The sequence below is a fragment of the Haliotis rufescens genome, unplaced genomic scaffold, assembly GCF_023055435.1.
Source record: "Haliotis rufescens isolate VD_foot unplaced genomic scaffold, xgHalRufe1.0.p SCAF_13, whole genome shotgun sequence".
Classification (NCBI taxonomy): Eukaryota; Metazoa; Mollusca; class Gastropoda; order Lepetellida; family Haliotidae; genus Haliotis; species Haliotis rufescens.
Genome location: NW_025963813.1, coordinates 15,537,230 through 15,554,481, shown reverse-complemented (window position 1 = coordinate 15,554,481; position 17,252 = coordinate 15,537,230). Strand labels below are relative to the sequence as shown.

Here is a 17,252-nt window from a genome sequence, read left to right as displayed (position 1 = left end):
AGTCCTGTAGTCCTGACTATTATCCCCGGCTAAATGGAGGTGAGGTGAAATGGGGTTTAACGTCGCGCCCAAGATTATTGCACTTATATAGCGACGTGCATGTACGTGTGTGTGTGGCTGCTTGTACTAGACCGGACTGATGCCGATTTATAGTGCTAGCACACTGAGTTACCATGCCGCAGTTTAACATGAATACCCCACTCAGACACAGTATACTGACTCCGAGCCGACCAGTCCTTGTTTTAGCCCCTTAATGCCGAGCGCCAGACAGGGTAACAACAAGTACCATCTTTTAACGTCTTTTGGTATGACGCGGTCGGGGATCAAACCCCGGACCTTCCGCTCTCCGGGCGGACGCTCTACCACTAGACCACGGAGGCAGTCCCTGGCTAAATGGATGGGATATCTCTTGTAAACACATACAAAGTCCCTGTTACACCCATATCCGCCAAGGTGCCTACAATACTATTTACATTCTGATAAGAAATACATTAAAACAATAGTCATTGTTTTTTTTCACTGTCACACTGAAATCCCCATCAGTAATGTATGACATCTGCAGTGTTCCCGTTTACCGGTATTTACCAGTTTTCTACTGGTAAAATTAGGCTTGAACCGGTAATTCATGTGACTGCCAGTCCCTGTGGACCGACAAATAAAGTATCTTATAAATCTGTGATATCCATATAAGTATATTTTTCGAACGAAGTCGGCTTGTCTGTTACCATCAGAGTTTCCCTCGTCGATTTTTAGTGCAAGGAAATGACATTTTGCTTTGCTTCAAGGTTAAAAATATTTGTAGTGACTTCATCTTGAAATATAAAAAAAAAGATTAGATAATTGTGACTGAACTTTGTGTGAATAATGTGTAGATCTAACTAAGCTACTTCAGAGATGACATCATTGCATTGAACATGATGTTGAAAGAATTTTAACCAGGTAATTTTCATATGTTTTTTTATTTGTTGAAAGTTGGGACTGTCAAATATTAGTGGGGGGGGACTGGTAATTTTTAGAGTTACCGGTGCAACAGGACTGGCAGTTTCAAGAGCCAGCGGGAACACTGATCTGTATAAAAAAACTAACAGCCAAATGAAAATAAAAGTAACCAAGGGCCTAAGATAATGGTGACACAAAGGGATTCCTGATGTGAATTGGGAACTAAATATATACTAGTAATACAGTGAGTGTGCAGAATCCCTGTCACAAATTCTGGCTTTTTGAAAGAACAAGCCACAACATTCAAGTAACTATTCTAGTTTATCATCCAAAAGCTGGCTTCCACAGCTGATATTGCTTGGATGAGATCAAACAATATCTTTAATCTACATCTCAAGTAAAATACCTAAAAATATTATTTTTTTATCTTTTGAAAAAAAATATGCTGAAATCTAATTAGAGTTGCCTCCCTTCTGTAAATGGCCATAACCAAACACAAAACAAACTGGAGGGAAAAATATTAGTTGTACCACAATTGCAAATATTGCAAGAGCGATTATAACTACAGCAATACTGTCCCCATCCTCCATATCTCCAGAGCTAGCAATTCGGTAAACATGTACTAACACCTGGATCCATTTTCGTGGATCTTGCGATCTCAAATTACCCACCCCTGGTTTTCGTTTCCATTTTACCGACCAATCAAGTGTTGAGATCAGTGAAAAGGAAACGGGTAAGGGAGGGACTTGCCACCGCCAGTCTTCATGGACATGAAGACATCCTTTGCATCCCAAAGATTTTGAGGGCTTTCTTTTGCATATGAGTCAATTTTCAATGTTTCAAAGTCCACTCACAGGGTCAGTGTGGAAGAGTTTCTCCAGCTCACTCTTGGCGGCAGACCTGTCCTTGTTGTCCTGAGACTGTCTCTGCCAGTACATCCACTGCTCCGTCGTGCTCGGGCCCGTCAGCTTCCGCAGCGAGTCCTCCGCTGTCAGATAAACAAACATACTGTTTGGACATATACTGTTGGGTGGTGAGGTGAAATGGGGTTTAACGTCACGCCCAAGATTATTGCACTTATATAGCGACGTGCATGCACGTGTGTGTGTGTGTGTGTGGCTGCTTGTACTAGTCCGGACTGATGCTGTTTTATATTGCTAGCTCACTCAGATACCATGCCACAGTTTAACATGAATACCCCACTCAGACAAAGTACACTGACTCCGAGCCGACCAGTCCTTGTTTTAGCCCCTTAATGCCGAGCACCAGACGGGGTAACAACAAGTACCATCTTGTAACGTCTTTTGGTCTGACGCGGTCGGGGATCGAACCCCGGACCTTCCGCTCTTCCGCTATATACTGTTGGGAGTGTCACATGCACCAACATATGCACACTGAACACTTTGTCTGGAATTATAAAACTATCTAACAGAGGCTAGGTAGGCTAGTCATGTGTTTGCCGGTCACAGTGAAGCCCCAGGTTTTATTCCCCACATGGTACAGTGAACACCTTTCATCAAAACCTCGGACTTCTCACATTGTACCCCTGTGTGGGTTCAAACCTGGGCGACAGACATGATAAGCATATGATTTAACCACAAGACAACTGACTGCTGACAATGCTGTAAATACTGACACTGCTTAAGTTTTTCCTTCAGGGTGTCCTCCATGAACTTGATGGCAGAATCCCAGTGGCGCTTGTCACTCACAGATCGGTCCTCCAAGATGTTCACCTGGATTACTCTCTGAAACACAGGTAGATCACTCTTTGACACATAGGTAGATGACTCTCTGACACACAGGTAGATGACTCTGACACACAGTAATCTCTGACGCACAGGTAGATCACTCTCTCACACACGTAGATCACTCTCTTTCGCAGGTAGATCACTCTCTGTGGAGCCGCTTACCAGGCTTTGCTCGGCCTTCTCATCCCACTTGTGTCGTTCTTTGGAACCCTCAATGACGGCAGACTTGAGTTGGTTAAAGATGTCATCATGGTGTTTCTTGTCTTGGTCGCGACCAACCAGCTTCTGAAACTCTTCGTGTAGCGTCTCCCACCCAACCTGAAGAATGACCATGACAGTCAGTGTTTGTTTGTTGTTTAATGCCGCACTCAGCAATATTCCAGCTATATGATGGCGGTCTGTTAATAATCCAGACAATCCAGTGATTGATATTATGAGCATCAATCTACATTATTGGAATATGATGACATGCATTTACCAAGTCAGAGAGCCTGACCACCCAATCCCATTAGTCGCAAGCATAGTCGCCTCTTACGGCAAGCATGGGTTGCTGAGGACCTGTTCTCTTCCCAGATCTTCCCGGGTCAACAGTGAGTAAGTTAATAAACTGTGTCACAGGTCGTAGACATTTGTCATAGACATTAAACCTTGGTGTTACCTAATCTCATTAAAATCAGATCTTAGTTTTTGCTACCGCTAAAACAAAGATCTGAGGACATCCCATTACAGGTCATGTCAGAACAACCTTTCGCAAACTTTTTTTACCAACCAGCGAAATGACAAACAAGAAGCCGACACAAGCCAATCAGAAAGCAGCGATAATATAGAAGTTGACATCCATATATTCCCTTCCTTATGTGTATCACTTCTAAATGCCTTTCAAAGACTTGTTGGTTGAAGATGGAAAGTCTTCATCCATATTGAAGCATTTTGGAAGCAATTCTGATCTCTGAACATTTATATCCACCATCTTGTATGTGGACCAAACACGCATCTATATGTTATCACCAGTCAGTGGAAACCAACACACACTGAACAACATTCACTCGAATTCTCAAAGTGAATGTGAATGGCGGCAACAAATGAAAGGTGGTATTGGTTTACCTCGACACATCGTTTTGGAAGCTGCACATCGGCCCATCCCTTGAGCTTGATGTCCACAGCAGTGTTGAAGGTTCTGTAACACCAAACATAGTGATAAATAGTGAGTGAGTGAGTGAAGGAGTGAGTGAGTGAATGAATGAGCAATGGAGTGAATGAATAAGTGAGCAAAGGAGTGAGTGAAGGAGTGAGCAGGCTAAGGAGTGAATGAGCCAAGAGTGAATGAGTGAGTGAAGGAGTGAGTGAAGGTGAGGTGAAATTGGGTTTAACGTTGCGTCCAAGATTATTGCACTTATATAGCGACGTGCATGCACGTGTATGTGTGTGTGTGGCTGCTTGTACTAGTCCGGACTGATGCCGATTTATAGTGCTAGCTCACTGAGATACCATGCTGCAGTTTAACATGAATACCCCACTCAGACACAGTATACTGACTCCGCGCCGACCAGTCCTTGTTTTAGCCCCTTAATGCTGAGCACCAAACAGGGTAAGTGAGTGAAGGAGTGAGCAGGCTAAGGAGTGAATGAGCCAAGAGTAAATCAGTGAGTGAAGGGGTGAGCAATGGAGTGAAGGAATAAATGAGCAAAGGAGTGAGTGAAGGAGTGAGCAGGCTAAGGAGTGAATGAGCCAAGAGTGAAGGAGTGAGTGAAGGAGTGAGCAATGGAGTGAAGGAATAAATGAGCAAAGGAGTGAGTGAAGGAGTGAGCAGGCTAAGGAGTGAATGAGCCAAGAGTGAAGGAGTGAGTGAAGGAGTGAGTGAAGAAGTGAGCAGGCTAAGGAGTGAATGAGCCAAGAGTAAATGAGTGAAGGAGTGAGTGAAGGAGAGTGAAGGAGTGAGTGAAGGAGTGAGCAATGGAGTGAATGGATAAGTGAGCAAAGGAGTGAGTAAAGGAGTGAGCAGGCTGAGGAGTGAATGAGTGAGTGAAGGAGTGAGCAATGGAGTGTATAAATAGGTGAGCAAAGGAGTGAGTGAAGGAGTGAGCAATGGAGTGAATGAGCCAAGAGTGAATGAGCCAAGAGTGAATGAGTGAGTGAAGGAGTGAGCAATGGAGTGAATGAATAAGTGAGCAAAGGAGTGAGTGAAGGAGTGAGCAGGCTAAGGGGTGAATGAGCCAAGAGTGAATGAAGGAATGAGCAATGGAGTGAATGAATAAGGGAGTGAAGGAGTGAATGAATAAGGGAGTGAAGGAGTGAGTGTAGGAGAGTGAAGGAACGAGTAAGCTAAGGAGTAAATGAGCCTAGAGTGAATGAGTGAGTGAATAAGTGAATAAATAAGCGAGTGAAGAAGCGATGGAGTGAGTGAAGTAGAGTGAAGAAGTGAGCAAGCTAAGGAGTGAATATGCCAAGAGTGAAGGAGAGTGAAGGAGTGAGTAAAGAATAGTCAAGGAGTGCGTTTAATGTCAAATTCCACAAAATTCTAGCTACATGACAGCGGCCTATAAATAATCGAGTTTGCACCAGACAATCCAGTGACTGATATACCTGATCCATTTAGTCCCCTCTTACAAGAGTGAGTGAGTGGGTGAGTGAGTGAGTGCTGCCTCTCTTACCCTGAGTTTTCAGCCTGGGCTGCCGGTAGATAGATGTTCTCCAGTACATGGGTGGCATTCTTCTCCCACAACTTCTTGTAGAAGATATTCTCCCTGCAAAGAAGGACACAACATAGGTACATCACGGGACAGCAAGGCCAGCTGTTTCAGTGTTAGGGTTTCTCATATAGCGATGTTTTGTTTGTTTGTTTGTGTGTTGTTTAACGCCGCATTCATCAATATTCCAGCTATATGACAGCGGTCTGTAAATAATCAAGTTTGGACCAGACGATTCCAGTGACTGACATCACAAGAAATTAATCTATGCAATTGGGATCGATGACATGCATCAACCAAGTCAGCAAGCCAGATCATCCGATCCCATGAGTCGCCTCTTACGACAAGCATAGTCGCCTTTTACAGCAAGCATGGGTTGCTGAAGACGTATTCTACCCCGGATCATCACGGGGTCATTAAGCGAGGTAATATTCCAGCCATGTGACAGGGTATCCAGTCACTGATGTTACAAGGGATATCGAGTCAAGATGCCACCCGATCAACAAGCTCATGGAGCGTGAACACCAGATCCATGTAGTAGTCTGGAAGGTAATTTAAGGGCACAGGGCCATATGACACAGTTGAAACAATCAACTCAACTCGAAAGGGTGCACGGGAATCACACACGTTGAGACGTCCAACGCTAACACCGTATTTGTGTGTGCGTGATTCCCGTGCACCCTTTCGAGTTGAGTTGATTGGTTCAACTGTGTCATATGGCCTGTGACGCAGGGGTAGCATTATGCAGATGGCTGTTACAATGAATGCTCGTTCCACCCGTGACGAACAGGTCTGGTTGTTGATGAAATATAGAGATAGCTAAATAGACAGATTTTTTATTCATGCACCGATTGTCTTTAAATGTAATATCCAGTTATGTATGACTGTTTAATAATCTCATACCAACTTTGACTGGAGTAGGTCCGATAGTTTTTCAGATATTGTAGTAAACGTCGGTACCTTAAATTACCTTCCAGACTATAGTAGTCTATTACCAGGATCACTGGGGACTTATTTCACTTCAGTGTGAAAGACTGAGTTCTCCAAAGTTGAGAAAAGCAAGATGATCTTTCTTAAAATAAGAACCCTGACTTTGTCTGAACTTACCACTGTTTAGGAGTAACCTGACTCAAGTTTATAACTTCATCGAGGATCTCACCCCGTGCCTTCTCAAACAGCTCAGTCTGTCAGAACAGAGAACATGATGTCATGATGTACAGCCAGGATTTCATAACACTGTCATATATAAACACATTAAAATCAGTGAGTGAGTTGGGTTCAAAGCCTCTTTTAACAGTATTGCTGTTATGGCACAGCTTGTCAGCTTACTGTTGGAGTGAGTGAGTGAGTATGGTTTTACGCCGCTTTTAGCAATATTCCAGCAATATCACGGTGGGGGGACACCAGAAATGGGCTTTACACATTGTACCCATGTTGGGAATCGAACCCGGGTCTTCGGCGTGACGAGCCAACGCTTTAACCACTAGGCTACCCGACCGCCCCTTACTGTTGGAGGAAAATGGAGAAGCGATGTAAGTCTTTGACATTTAACACTTTGGTGAAACCCACAATCACGGGTATAGTGCTGACAAACTTAGAAACATAATTGGGCGAACCGGGATTCGATCCAATAGTCACAGGTTTCTGGCATGCCAAAGGGACACAACTCTGCACAGCAAATTGCAGCGCCTTGGGCTTGAATGAGAGTAATCGCTAAATCCAGCATATTGACTCAAATCTTCAGTGGACAAATGGATTCACGGGAGGCAACATGTCCAGAAAAATTCCTTTGGTATTATTATTAACATTAGGGAATGTAATCCTACCCTGTCCAATTCCCGAATGCGAGGAAAGGTATTCTTCCATTCCGTCTCCAGGTTGAATCTTGTGGCTGTCAAAACACAATTTCTATTTTCAGTGGAAAGAATGCAAAGACTAGTTTGCTTTGGCTGTTGAAAAATTACTGTTAAAAGTCTATCTTAAAATATTGGAGACCTGTCTTTTTAATGTACAGGATTTGACTGTCACTAGCTTAATATAAACATGCTAAATCATAAAAGCTCTGACACCCTACAAACCCAGTTCAGTTGTAACAAATAACCATCAACAGTCAAAGTAATAAGATTATTTTCCAAGGTGCTCTTAGACACCCACAACAATAGTGAGGACAGGAGTTTGGTTTAATGCCCAACAGTATCCCTCATGCAATAAGTTGTGTGTCTCTCATAAAGTAATAATAATGAGAAAGTGCATTATTAATGTGCAGAATTCCATTCACTAAGTGAATGCTCAGAGCGCAACATTATTATTACCGCGGTCAATGGATCAGTGTGCACCCGATTTTCATTCTCAGCTCCCTGAAGAGTATACAAGTACTAAAGATGCCTAAGGTTTCTTTGTAGAATGTGACCTTGAGTCAAAAAATAGTTTACACATAAAATATAATCCTTACCTTTGAAGGCATCAGCTTGTTGTTCCACGGTCTCCTTGACCATCTTCCAGAAGATGTCGGACACGGCCATGCTGAGGTTCTGTGTGGTCATCTGCGTGGGCTTCAACACTCCATCCCTGTCAGGAGCAGATAACTCTAACACACCTCGGTCATGGAGCATCAAATCTGTTGTTTAACACCTCACACAGCAATACTCCAGCAATAAGCCCATGGTTATATAAATTATCATGTCTGGACCAGACAAACCAGTGATTGATGTTATGAGCAACATCAAATGCCATCGTTGCAGTATGATATGTCATCAACCAAGTCAGAGAGCCTGATCACCTCAAACAACCAGCATAGTTGCCTTTTACAGCAAGCATGGGTTGCTGAAGAACTATTCTACCTGGATCTCCATTGGAACAATAGATTTAGTCACCTCTTACGACAAGCAATAGTTTTAGCACAAATCCATTGTGAGGAGTATTCCAGCTATGTTGGCGACCTGTATATAATATCCATAAGCAAGAATCCACACCTTTTGTGCATTTAACACACAATAAACCAGGTCACACATTTTAACTACTCAATCCTGTCTGCTCTAATGACAGTGACAATATTTTCATTACGGGTGTCAAGATTCACCGACAATTCATCATACACCTATCCATGTATCGATTTTCCTGTTTCATCAATATTTAAGTTTTGCAACAACCATGGAAACTGCCATGGTGAGTGTCACACAAATATGGTATGTATGACGATATGTGATAGATGTATTAGTGACACCCATAATACTTCATGTTGCCTCAGGTACAAGTGATACAGACCACATACAGGTACACACACTTACTTGAAGAGCCGCGAGTTCCTGAAGAATCGATCCTCATAGTCCTTGATACTGGCTATACTGTCATTGGTGTTGCCTGGAATTGATTGATTGATTGATTGATTGATTGATTGATTGATTGATTGATTGATTGAAACAGCATTTTACAACACTGCTCCTGATACAATAGAACACTGTACAAGCAAACAAGTGGTACTTGAGATAACCACAAAAGGACCCACCACCTGCTTTTCTTAGTGTGTGTATTTTGTGTGTATTGTGTCTGGTTTATAAATGATCTTCACTGTGACCTTGACCTTATACATAGATGAGTCACAACCTTTTCAGACCGCTGCCTTATGTCACGGAAGACTTGTACCAATTTACAAATTGATTTGTAAGTTATCATTCAAAGAAAATTTTCTTCAGACAAGGACCTTGATGTTGACCTTGACCCTTACAGTGTTTAACTAAAGGTTCGCTTATTTCTCATTTCATATTGACTTATAATGCATTCAATTTCTGTCACACAAACTTCAGTCATATTATTTATGAAGCACCAAACTTTGTTTGAAGGCAGTCGTCAGTGTTTTCTCCAAATCAACAACCCATTTGCTATTTCTATAAATTGTCAGGGTGAAAGGGACATAAACACAGTATGTTTATCTTTTAAATATGCTTCCGACACAACAGCAACAACACAGCATCTCCTACCTCTTCCAGTGACAACAGCGAAGTAACCCAGAGCTTGCATGGGGAAAAGTCGGCCCTCCAAAATTGATTTAATCTGGAAGAAAGTCAGAACAGATTTAGGAAAACAGCAAGGATAGAAGTAGAACCGAAGTTAATGTTTGGTCACCTGTCTCTGTTCCTCTTTATCTAACATTCTCATAAGAATACCTGTTAGGTGCACCTTTTACACTCAAGACACTGGATGTTATGGTTTACAAACTGGAAAAGTTAGAAGCATCATATTGGATGATTAATAGAATCTCACATTGGGGTCAAAAGATACTCGGGTAAGATTCTGTATGTGTATCACATCATCGTGGTGCGTATTATGTATCCTGCTCCAGGAAACTGTACCCACTGAAGACGACCTTACCCTGTCTGGGTTGTACAAGCTGCTCTCTGCCAGGTCGACCTTGGTCAACACAAAGATGGTTCTCTTGCCCTGGGGGTCCATCTGACTGACCAGCTCCGTCACGTTGCTCCGCTCAGCATCCAGAGACCCATCTGCAGAAGGGGATAGTTACAGTCTTACCACTCCATCTATTTTATGGGTGCTTCCAGTGGATCTGATTTTGCACTTATATTCTGGGTATATCTACTCTAGTGTCATATGCATAGGTATAATGCAAGCATTTCATGGCCTACTCCAAAATGGAAAATGTGTCTGCCTCACTGTTAAGGGCATAACCTTAAACTGGTTTTACTGTAGACATTAGCCGACGTGTCTATATGAAAATAAGCTTGGACTAGTCTATGGGTTGATCAGGAACCGAGTCTGTCGGTTACTGTGTCCTCCCATCTGCTTACTGTTTATCATCATCTATGCTCTATGTCACTACTCGGGGCTACAGGTCGACCTGTTAGAATGTCTGCCAATCTGTGCAGAAGGATATACAGTGCATTTCTACTTTGAAATGGCAACATATCATTAAAGATGATCTGTATGCCTAAATGGCCAAGATTTGAAATAATATTGTCTAATTTATACTTCATCAATATTTTAAAGTCACCCTTGGATAACTAATAATTATTATGTGCGGCAAAATCAGGATGGGCAAAAACCTGTTCAGATGGATAGAGACAGCCATTTGATCGGTGGTGTATCCTTAATCCTGATAAATGCTACCAGATACTACATTTAGAGGGTAAATTGTGTCCTGCAAATCATGCTTCAAGACAGAGAAGTGAAATCATTGGAGTACAAGGTACTGCCTCCAACACAGTGTGAGGACTCGACCCCTCCCTTGTCCTCCATGATGAAGATGAGGGAGGTTGACTCTACCTTGAATACACAGGATGATAGAGTTGGGGTTCTCCATGTGAGACTTGCACATGCCCTTGATGGAGTCCTTGGTGTCGGGCGCCATGCCGGTCGTCACAGTCTGTTCAACAAACATACAGTCACTGAACTAGGAGATGTTTCGTTTGTTTGTTTGTTGTTCAACGCCACAGTCAGCAATATTCCAGCTACATGTATCGGGCGCCATGCCGGTCGTCACAGTCTGTTCAACAAACATACAGTCACTGTATTAGGAAATGTTTCGTTTGTTTGTTTGTTGTTTAACACCACACTCAGCAATATTTAGCTACATGATGCAGCCTAACCAAGGGTCGAATTTGGAGTGAGTTGGGTTTAACGCCAATGTGAACAGTATTCCAGTTATATCACAGCATGACAGCTAAGTGGCAGGAAACCTATTTCTGTCATATAACTATAGTTAATAAAATAACAGTCATGCCATGACAGATCAACAATAGTAATTTGAAAGAATCAGGCAGTCCTTAACTTCTTTAGAGTAGCATATAAGATGCAGTAAATGGAGATGATGGCAAAAGGTTGTGACAGTTTGGCCTTCTTGCATTGTAGAATCAGATCAACACTGCTTTGTTTGTTGTTTAACCTTGCACTCAGCAATATTCCAGCTATGACGGCGGTCTGTAAAATAATCGAATCTGGACCAGACAATCCAGTGATTGACATCATGAGCATCGATCCACGCAATTTGGATCGATGACATGCATCAACCAAGTCAGCGAGGATGACCACTCGATCCCGTTAGTCGCCTTTTACAACAAGCATAGTCACCTTTTACGGCAAGTATGGGTTGCTGAAGACCTTTTCTACCCAGGAATCTTCACTGGTCTACTTCTTATGAATAAACTGTAACACTCAGCAATATTCCAGCTACATGACGCTTCATATTTTAACTCCATTCTCAATATTTTCATAAGGCTTTGTTTCTTACTTCTATTTTCAACTTACAGAAATGATTCCGGGCAGGTCCACAAGAACCATCCTCTGAAGCCCTGGCCCTGCTACTGACATGGAGATGCACTGTGGAGGAGGAGACACAGCAATAACAGTAAACAGACATCAACATGGTCATATTTGTTATGAGCAGTATTCCAGCTAAATGACGGCTACCGGGACAAAATTCAGTCTGGACCAGACAAACCAATGGTGAGGTGAAATGGGGTTTAACGTCGCATCCAAGATTATTGCACTTATATAGCGACGTGCATGCATGTGTGTGTATGTGGCTGCTTGTACTAGTCCAGACTAATGCCGATTTTATAGTGCTAGCTCACTGGGATACCATGCCGCAGTTTAACATGAATACCCCGCTCAGACACAGTATACTGACGCCGCGCCGACCAGTCCTTGTTTTAGCCCCTTAATGCCAAGCAACAGGCAGGGTAACAACAAGTACCATCTTTTTACGTATTTTGGTATGATGCAGCTGGGGATCAAACCCCCGACCTTCCGCTCTCCAGGCGGACGCTCTACCACTAGACAACGGAAGCGGTGATTGAAAAAAGTACCACACCGGTGGGTACACTGACACACAAGCAAACATTTCACTGAGTCTGACCACTCGATCCATTTTGTAGCCTCTTATGACAAGCATAGGTTGCTGGGGACAAATTCTAACCTGGAATCCTAACAGGGATCACCTCAGGGTTGTGAAATATTATATTCCCAATGTCAGTGGCTTTTGAACCATCAGTACATAGTATGTTATCAAATGTATATTTCAAAATGTAGTAGCCATTATAACGACAAAAGAGATAATGATTATGAGTCAGGATAAGTATAAATGATATTTTTACTCTAAAAATTCATTATTCTTGAAGAACAGAAATTAGAATAGCACAAGTAAGCTAACTATGTGAGGTTTTTCAAAAGGGATACTGGGGTTAGACATTTACACCAAAAACGTCATGAACATTTATGAGAGGAATAGTATTGACAAAACAATTGTCATGATCAGGGTAAATCTAAAACCAACAAGTAAGTTAGAATGGTTTTACTTTTACATGGCTTGTGGCAATATTCCAGCAATATCATGGCAGGTGACACCAGAAATGGGCAGCATACAATGTACTTATGTGGAAATCAAACCCGAGCCTTTGGCGTGACAAGCTAACACTTTAACCACAAGGCTACCCCCCTTCTCCCTAGAACCAACAACTGGATCCGGCTATGACTAAGGGACACAACTCTGCACAGGAAAACTGTGGTGCCTGAGACTACTGGGCCACCGATGTCCCCTTTTAGTATAGAAAGGGCATGTCAAGAGATGTGATCCAGAGAATGTCAATCCCAATCCTGCTAGCTATGTGACAGCACCATGTTGAGCATACCTCGTTACTGACTGTCTGACCCTTCTGTACGCTCGCCTTCATCCTCAGCTCCACCTCACGTCTCAGGGCGGCCAGCTGCCAAACAACATGAGTTGCATCATTCATCCATGTTTGTACGGCTTGTTCAGTTTGTTTCTAAGGTCTTTTTTTCACATAATAAACAAAGATTTAAATTACAAGCAGAACCCCTACAATTCTCAAAGCTGTTTTTTATGGTACCGTTACAAGTGGGTATTTATCAATGTAAAATGAAGACAATCGAAAATGATACATACCGTATTCGACGTAATAAGCGCCCAGGGCGCTCTCGAAATTAGATTTAGGGGGGTCTTATTAGAATATTATTTTGGTGATAAAAACAGAGTTGAAAGATTAATTTCGTTGTTTATAGTGACAGCCTGAAATGTTTATATACGACAGATATATTTTTCCAGAATTTAATTGTCCATAATTAAGGGTGCATATAACACACGAGTGCATATTATACGCAAATATATGAGTCTTTTGTACATTGATCAATCGGAAGGGGTGCTAATTGGAATTGTTCACTTGCCAATATGTTAGCAAATATTGCTGTGGGCAGGGCGCTTACTACGTCGAATATGGAAATCATATATAATAGGGCTGGGACAAGTCCAATTTTACTACCCGGGTACCCACACTACTATTACCCGACCCTTTCCGGGTACCCGCTGTTGGTGTCAAGAGATAGGTACAAAATGTCCGATTGGAAATAGTTTGACAGTAGCCCTGGCAGAATGTATTTAGATACACGTATAAAACAATGTGGTCATGCAAACACTGAAGTTGACTGACGTTTTAGCTTTGTTCAAATATGTATAAGTCAGAAGCAACGTGTTCATAGTCATGAAGAAATGCGAACATTAGAGAGTTAAAATTGTCGTGTAACCATGTAGTTATATTGTGAATTTTTGTCATGAAACAATATATCACGTGACTAACCATAGGTCCGGGTAGTCCTTTGGGTACCCGGGTCCTACTAAGTACCTACCCGACCCGAGTACCCGTCCCAGCCCAAATATATAACATATAAGCTTTCCAAATCTTTTGTTTTTAACATTTTAAAAGTAGGGTTAGTATGGTAGGATTTTCCTGAAGAGCTTTTTCCTCATGAAAATTCAAAGAATTATTTTCTTCCCATAATAATCTATGTTGGACTTTCCTTATCATGCTTAGTACTCAAAGTTTTATCAGACTTGGTTGAAAGAACAAAAGTGATCTTATTCCTCCTTTGTGATAATTTGGCTGAATAGATCATCAGAGACTGTAAAAACAAGATGTACTAAGTCAATCTTATGATAGCAGAGGTGAAAAACAATCATAAGATCCTGGTGATGAAGGGTATTCAAATTCCTTAAAACGTACATGATATATGCACAGACCTTTCGAGATACAGAAGAAATAAAATGAATGGATATTAACTCCCAAGAGGTAATTAAACATGCACAAACACACTCACATCAGATTCTTTGGTAAGGTCAAATTCTCTGTTGCTGTCCTTGAACTTTGCGACATGGAAAGGGCCTTCGCTGAGTGTGACCTTCACAGGTGACCTTGTCATCATTTCACCAGAGCCCCTGTCAACAAGTGCATTCCGAGTTACATGCATGGTACCAGACAATGTTGGATACCACATGGCTGTCTATGGCTAGCCCTTGATACCATACCTTAACAGAGGTACCCAATAGTTGGCAAGATTTATACAATGAATATTGCAGCCAATGAAATGATTTTGGGACAGAACAAGTTTTGAAATCTTCCTTTGACTTTCAAGTTTCAAAGACAAACAACATCTGCTCCACTGTTAATGCTTCATATACAACTCCAGAGCTACAGACAAGCAGTGTTTTTGCGTAAAATACCCCCCAAAATATTCAAAACACAATTACTTTCAATTAACTTGCATACAGAAACAAACGCATACATTAAAAGAAAAACTCAAATGTATAGAAATAGCTCGTGTAAATTCCCAATGAAGCTTTTTCAGCATGTGTACAAAGGACCTAATTTCCGAAACACAATTACGAGCTAATTTAATTTCCGAGTCAAGCCTATTCATTTAGAACAGTTATCTACATCTAAAACATTATTTCATTTTTTTTAAATCTTAAAATGATCACTAATTTTGGGAAAAACCCAATAGAGTGATGAACAGATGAGTTAAAAAATATTGGTTACCCAATGAAAAATGTAACTTAATTGCTCAAAAAGTTATCTGGAGCTCTAGACTAACAGGAAGAGATTGGCTACCCAACTTAAAAGACAACTATCTTTGATTGTTGTTTAACCCCGGACTGAGCAATATTCCAGCTGTATGACAGCGGTCTGTAAATAATGGAGTCTGGACCAGACAATCCTGTGATTGATATCATGAGCCCCGATCTACACAATTGGAATATGATGACATGCATCAACCAAGTCAGTGAGCCTGACCACCCATTTTGCAACAAAACATCCACAGAATAATCTGGATGATTTCTGAACACACTTTCATCTGTCGAGGTGAACAGTTCACAAACTTGTACACCATACGTTGCAGCAGTATCACGAAGGATACATGTGGTTTAATGCGTCCTGCGTTAGGTTTTATACCACGAGCCAGAGGCGAGTATAAAGTGATACAGCTACAACAAATTTATTTACCGACATGTTTTAATATGACATTGCAAAAGAATAAAAACAAATTCAAAATTGACAGAAAACAGCTGTTCGATTGAGCTGAGGTTAACTTGTGTTATGTCATGTGCCTTTCATTGACTTGGAAAAAGCGTGCGGCTTTTTGCTTTGAAGCAGGGTATAAGGGATTTATTTCCCTTCGAAAGGCGGGATAGACAGTTTTTAATCGGTGAGGTGAAATTGGGTTTAACGTCACGTCCAAGATTATTGCACTCATATAGCGACATGCATGTATGTGTGTGTGCGTGTGTGTGTGGCTGCTTGAAATAGTCCAGACTGATGCCGATTTTTAGTGCTAGCCCACTGAGATAACATGCCGCAGTTTAACATGAATACCCCACTCAGACACAGTATACTGAATCCGAGCTGACCAGTCCTTGTTTTAGCCCCTTAATGCCAAGCTCCAGACAGGGTAACAACAAGTACCATCTTTTAACGTCTTTTGGTATGACGCAGCCAGGGATCGAACCCCGGACCTTCAGCTCACCTGGCGGACACTCTACCTCAAGACCACAGAGGCGGTCCAGTATTCAATCGAGATCCAATCAGATCTCATCATTCTGACAAGGAGGTATGAAAAGACCATTTTCATACAACCCGCTAGTGATACATGATTTATCCCCAATACTGTACAGATACAGACTATTTGTTCCGAACTTACTATGGCAGGAAATGACCTGCTGGCTCTGCTCTCCAGCATCTTACAATGAACTGACACTACCGCATTTCTTTCTGTGTCTAATTGATTAGTCTGAATCACACCTTAATGTTATGAAAATAAAAGCGACAAAATAATTTCCATTTTCATAAGAAATCTTGTCAATTGTAAGATTCAGACTATATCACGAGCAAGTGTTTCTGAATCACTATCAAATAGTGATGATACCAGGGGTTTGCGAAAAGGTGAGGGTATCCTGCCCCAATGGTGGCACCCATCACAAACACATGCAAAGGCAATTCAAGTGACAACATCTTTGAATCAAATGCATCAACAAATATTGGTGTCTCGGGAAACATACAGAAATTAGTGAGAGATTATCTCTATTGATATGACCTTGGGAATATCCTGGCCTGTGCGATCATCTCAAGGACACTTGTCTTCCCGGAGCTCTGGTCTCCCACAACCACCACCTGCGTCAAACAGAACAAACATTAGGACCTGTCTAGAAGGTACGTCCCTTTGCTCGGAAAGTTACTCGATGTGTCATCTTCTTTAAGACATGAAGCTTTCATGAATAACAACTTCTTCATTATTTGTAATGACACTTCAAGGCAAATTCTTGCACCTTCATAAAAACATGTGTGGCAGTACATTTTGGAAAGAAACATGATCTACTGAGAGCATGAAGTTGCAGAGTTCCAAATTAAATTTGGCATGGTTAAAATCTGCAGATGTGTCTATCTATAACACAATGCTTATCTCCTATTTCAATCTCAAACTACATTTAGCTTGAATACACTTTAAACAAGGGCTTGTCACACAGACTGAGAGCAAGACCTGCTGTAAGCATATTGCTCAGTAGCACGTCCTATTTTGCCAG

The 17,252-nt window shown here is 41.7% G+C and overlaps 1 protein-coding gene across 4 annotated transcripts in view; it reads right to left on the bottom strand.

Annotated features, from left to right (window-relative positions):
• The window catches only part of LOC124116382 (dynamin-like 120 kDa protein, mitochondrial), a 40,856-nt gene that overhangs the window by 5,239 nt on the left and 18,365 nt on the right, over positions 1-17,252 (bottom strand). For all 4 annotated transcript variants that reach the window (XM_046477697.2, XM_046477699.2, XM_046477698.2 and 1 more), the window contains 16 exons: positions 16,766-16,842; positions 14,495-14,612; positions 13,015-13,089; positions 11,633-11,704; positions 10,652-10,751; positions 9,743-9,873; positions 9,352-9,424; positions 8,662-8,734; positions 7,827-7,942; positions 7,201-7,265; positions 6,482-6,558; positions 5,339-5,431; positions 3,792-3,864; positions 2,850-3,005; positions 2,576-2,684; positions 1,794-1,927 (listed from right to left, as the gene is read on the bottom strand). In XM_046477697.2, the coding sequence (XP_046333653.2) occupies positions 1,794-1,927; positions 2,576-2,684; positions 2,850-3,005; positions 3,792-3,864; positions 5,339-5,431; positions 6,482-6,558; positions 7,201-7,265; positions 7,827-7,942; positions 8,662-8,734; positions 9,352-9,424; positions 9,743-9,873; positions 10,652-10,751; positions 11,633-11,704; positions 13,015-13,089; positions 14,495-14,612; positions 16,766-16,842 (1,542 nt within the window). The remainder of the gene's footprint in view (positions 1-1,793; positions 1,928-2,575; positions 2,685-2,849; positions 3,006-3,791; positions 3,865-5,338; positions 5,432-6,481; positions 6,559-7,200; positions 7,266-7,826; positions 7,943-8,661; positions 8,735-9,351; positions 9,425-9,742; positions 9,874-10,651; positions 10,752-11,632; positions 11,705-13,014; positions 13,090-14,494; positions 14,613-16,765; positions 16,843-17,252) is intronic.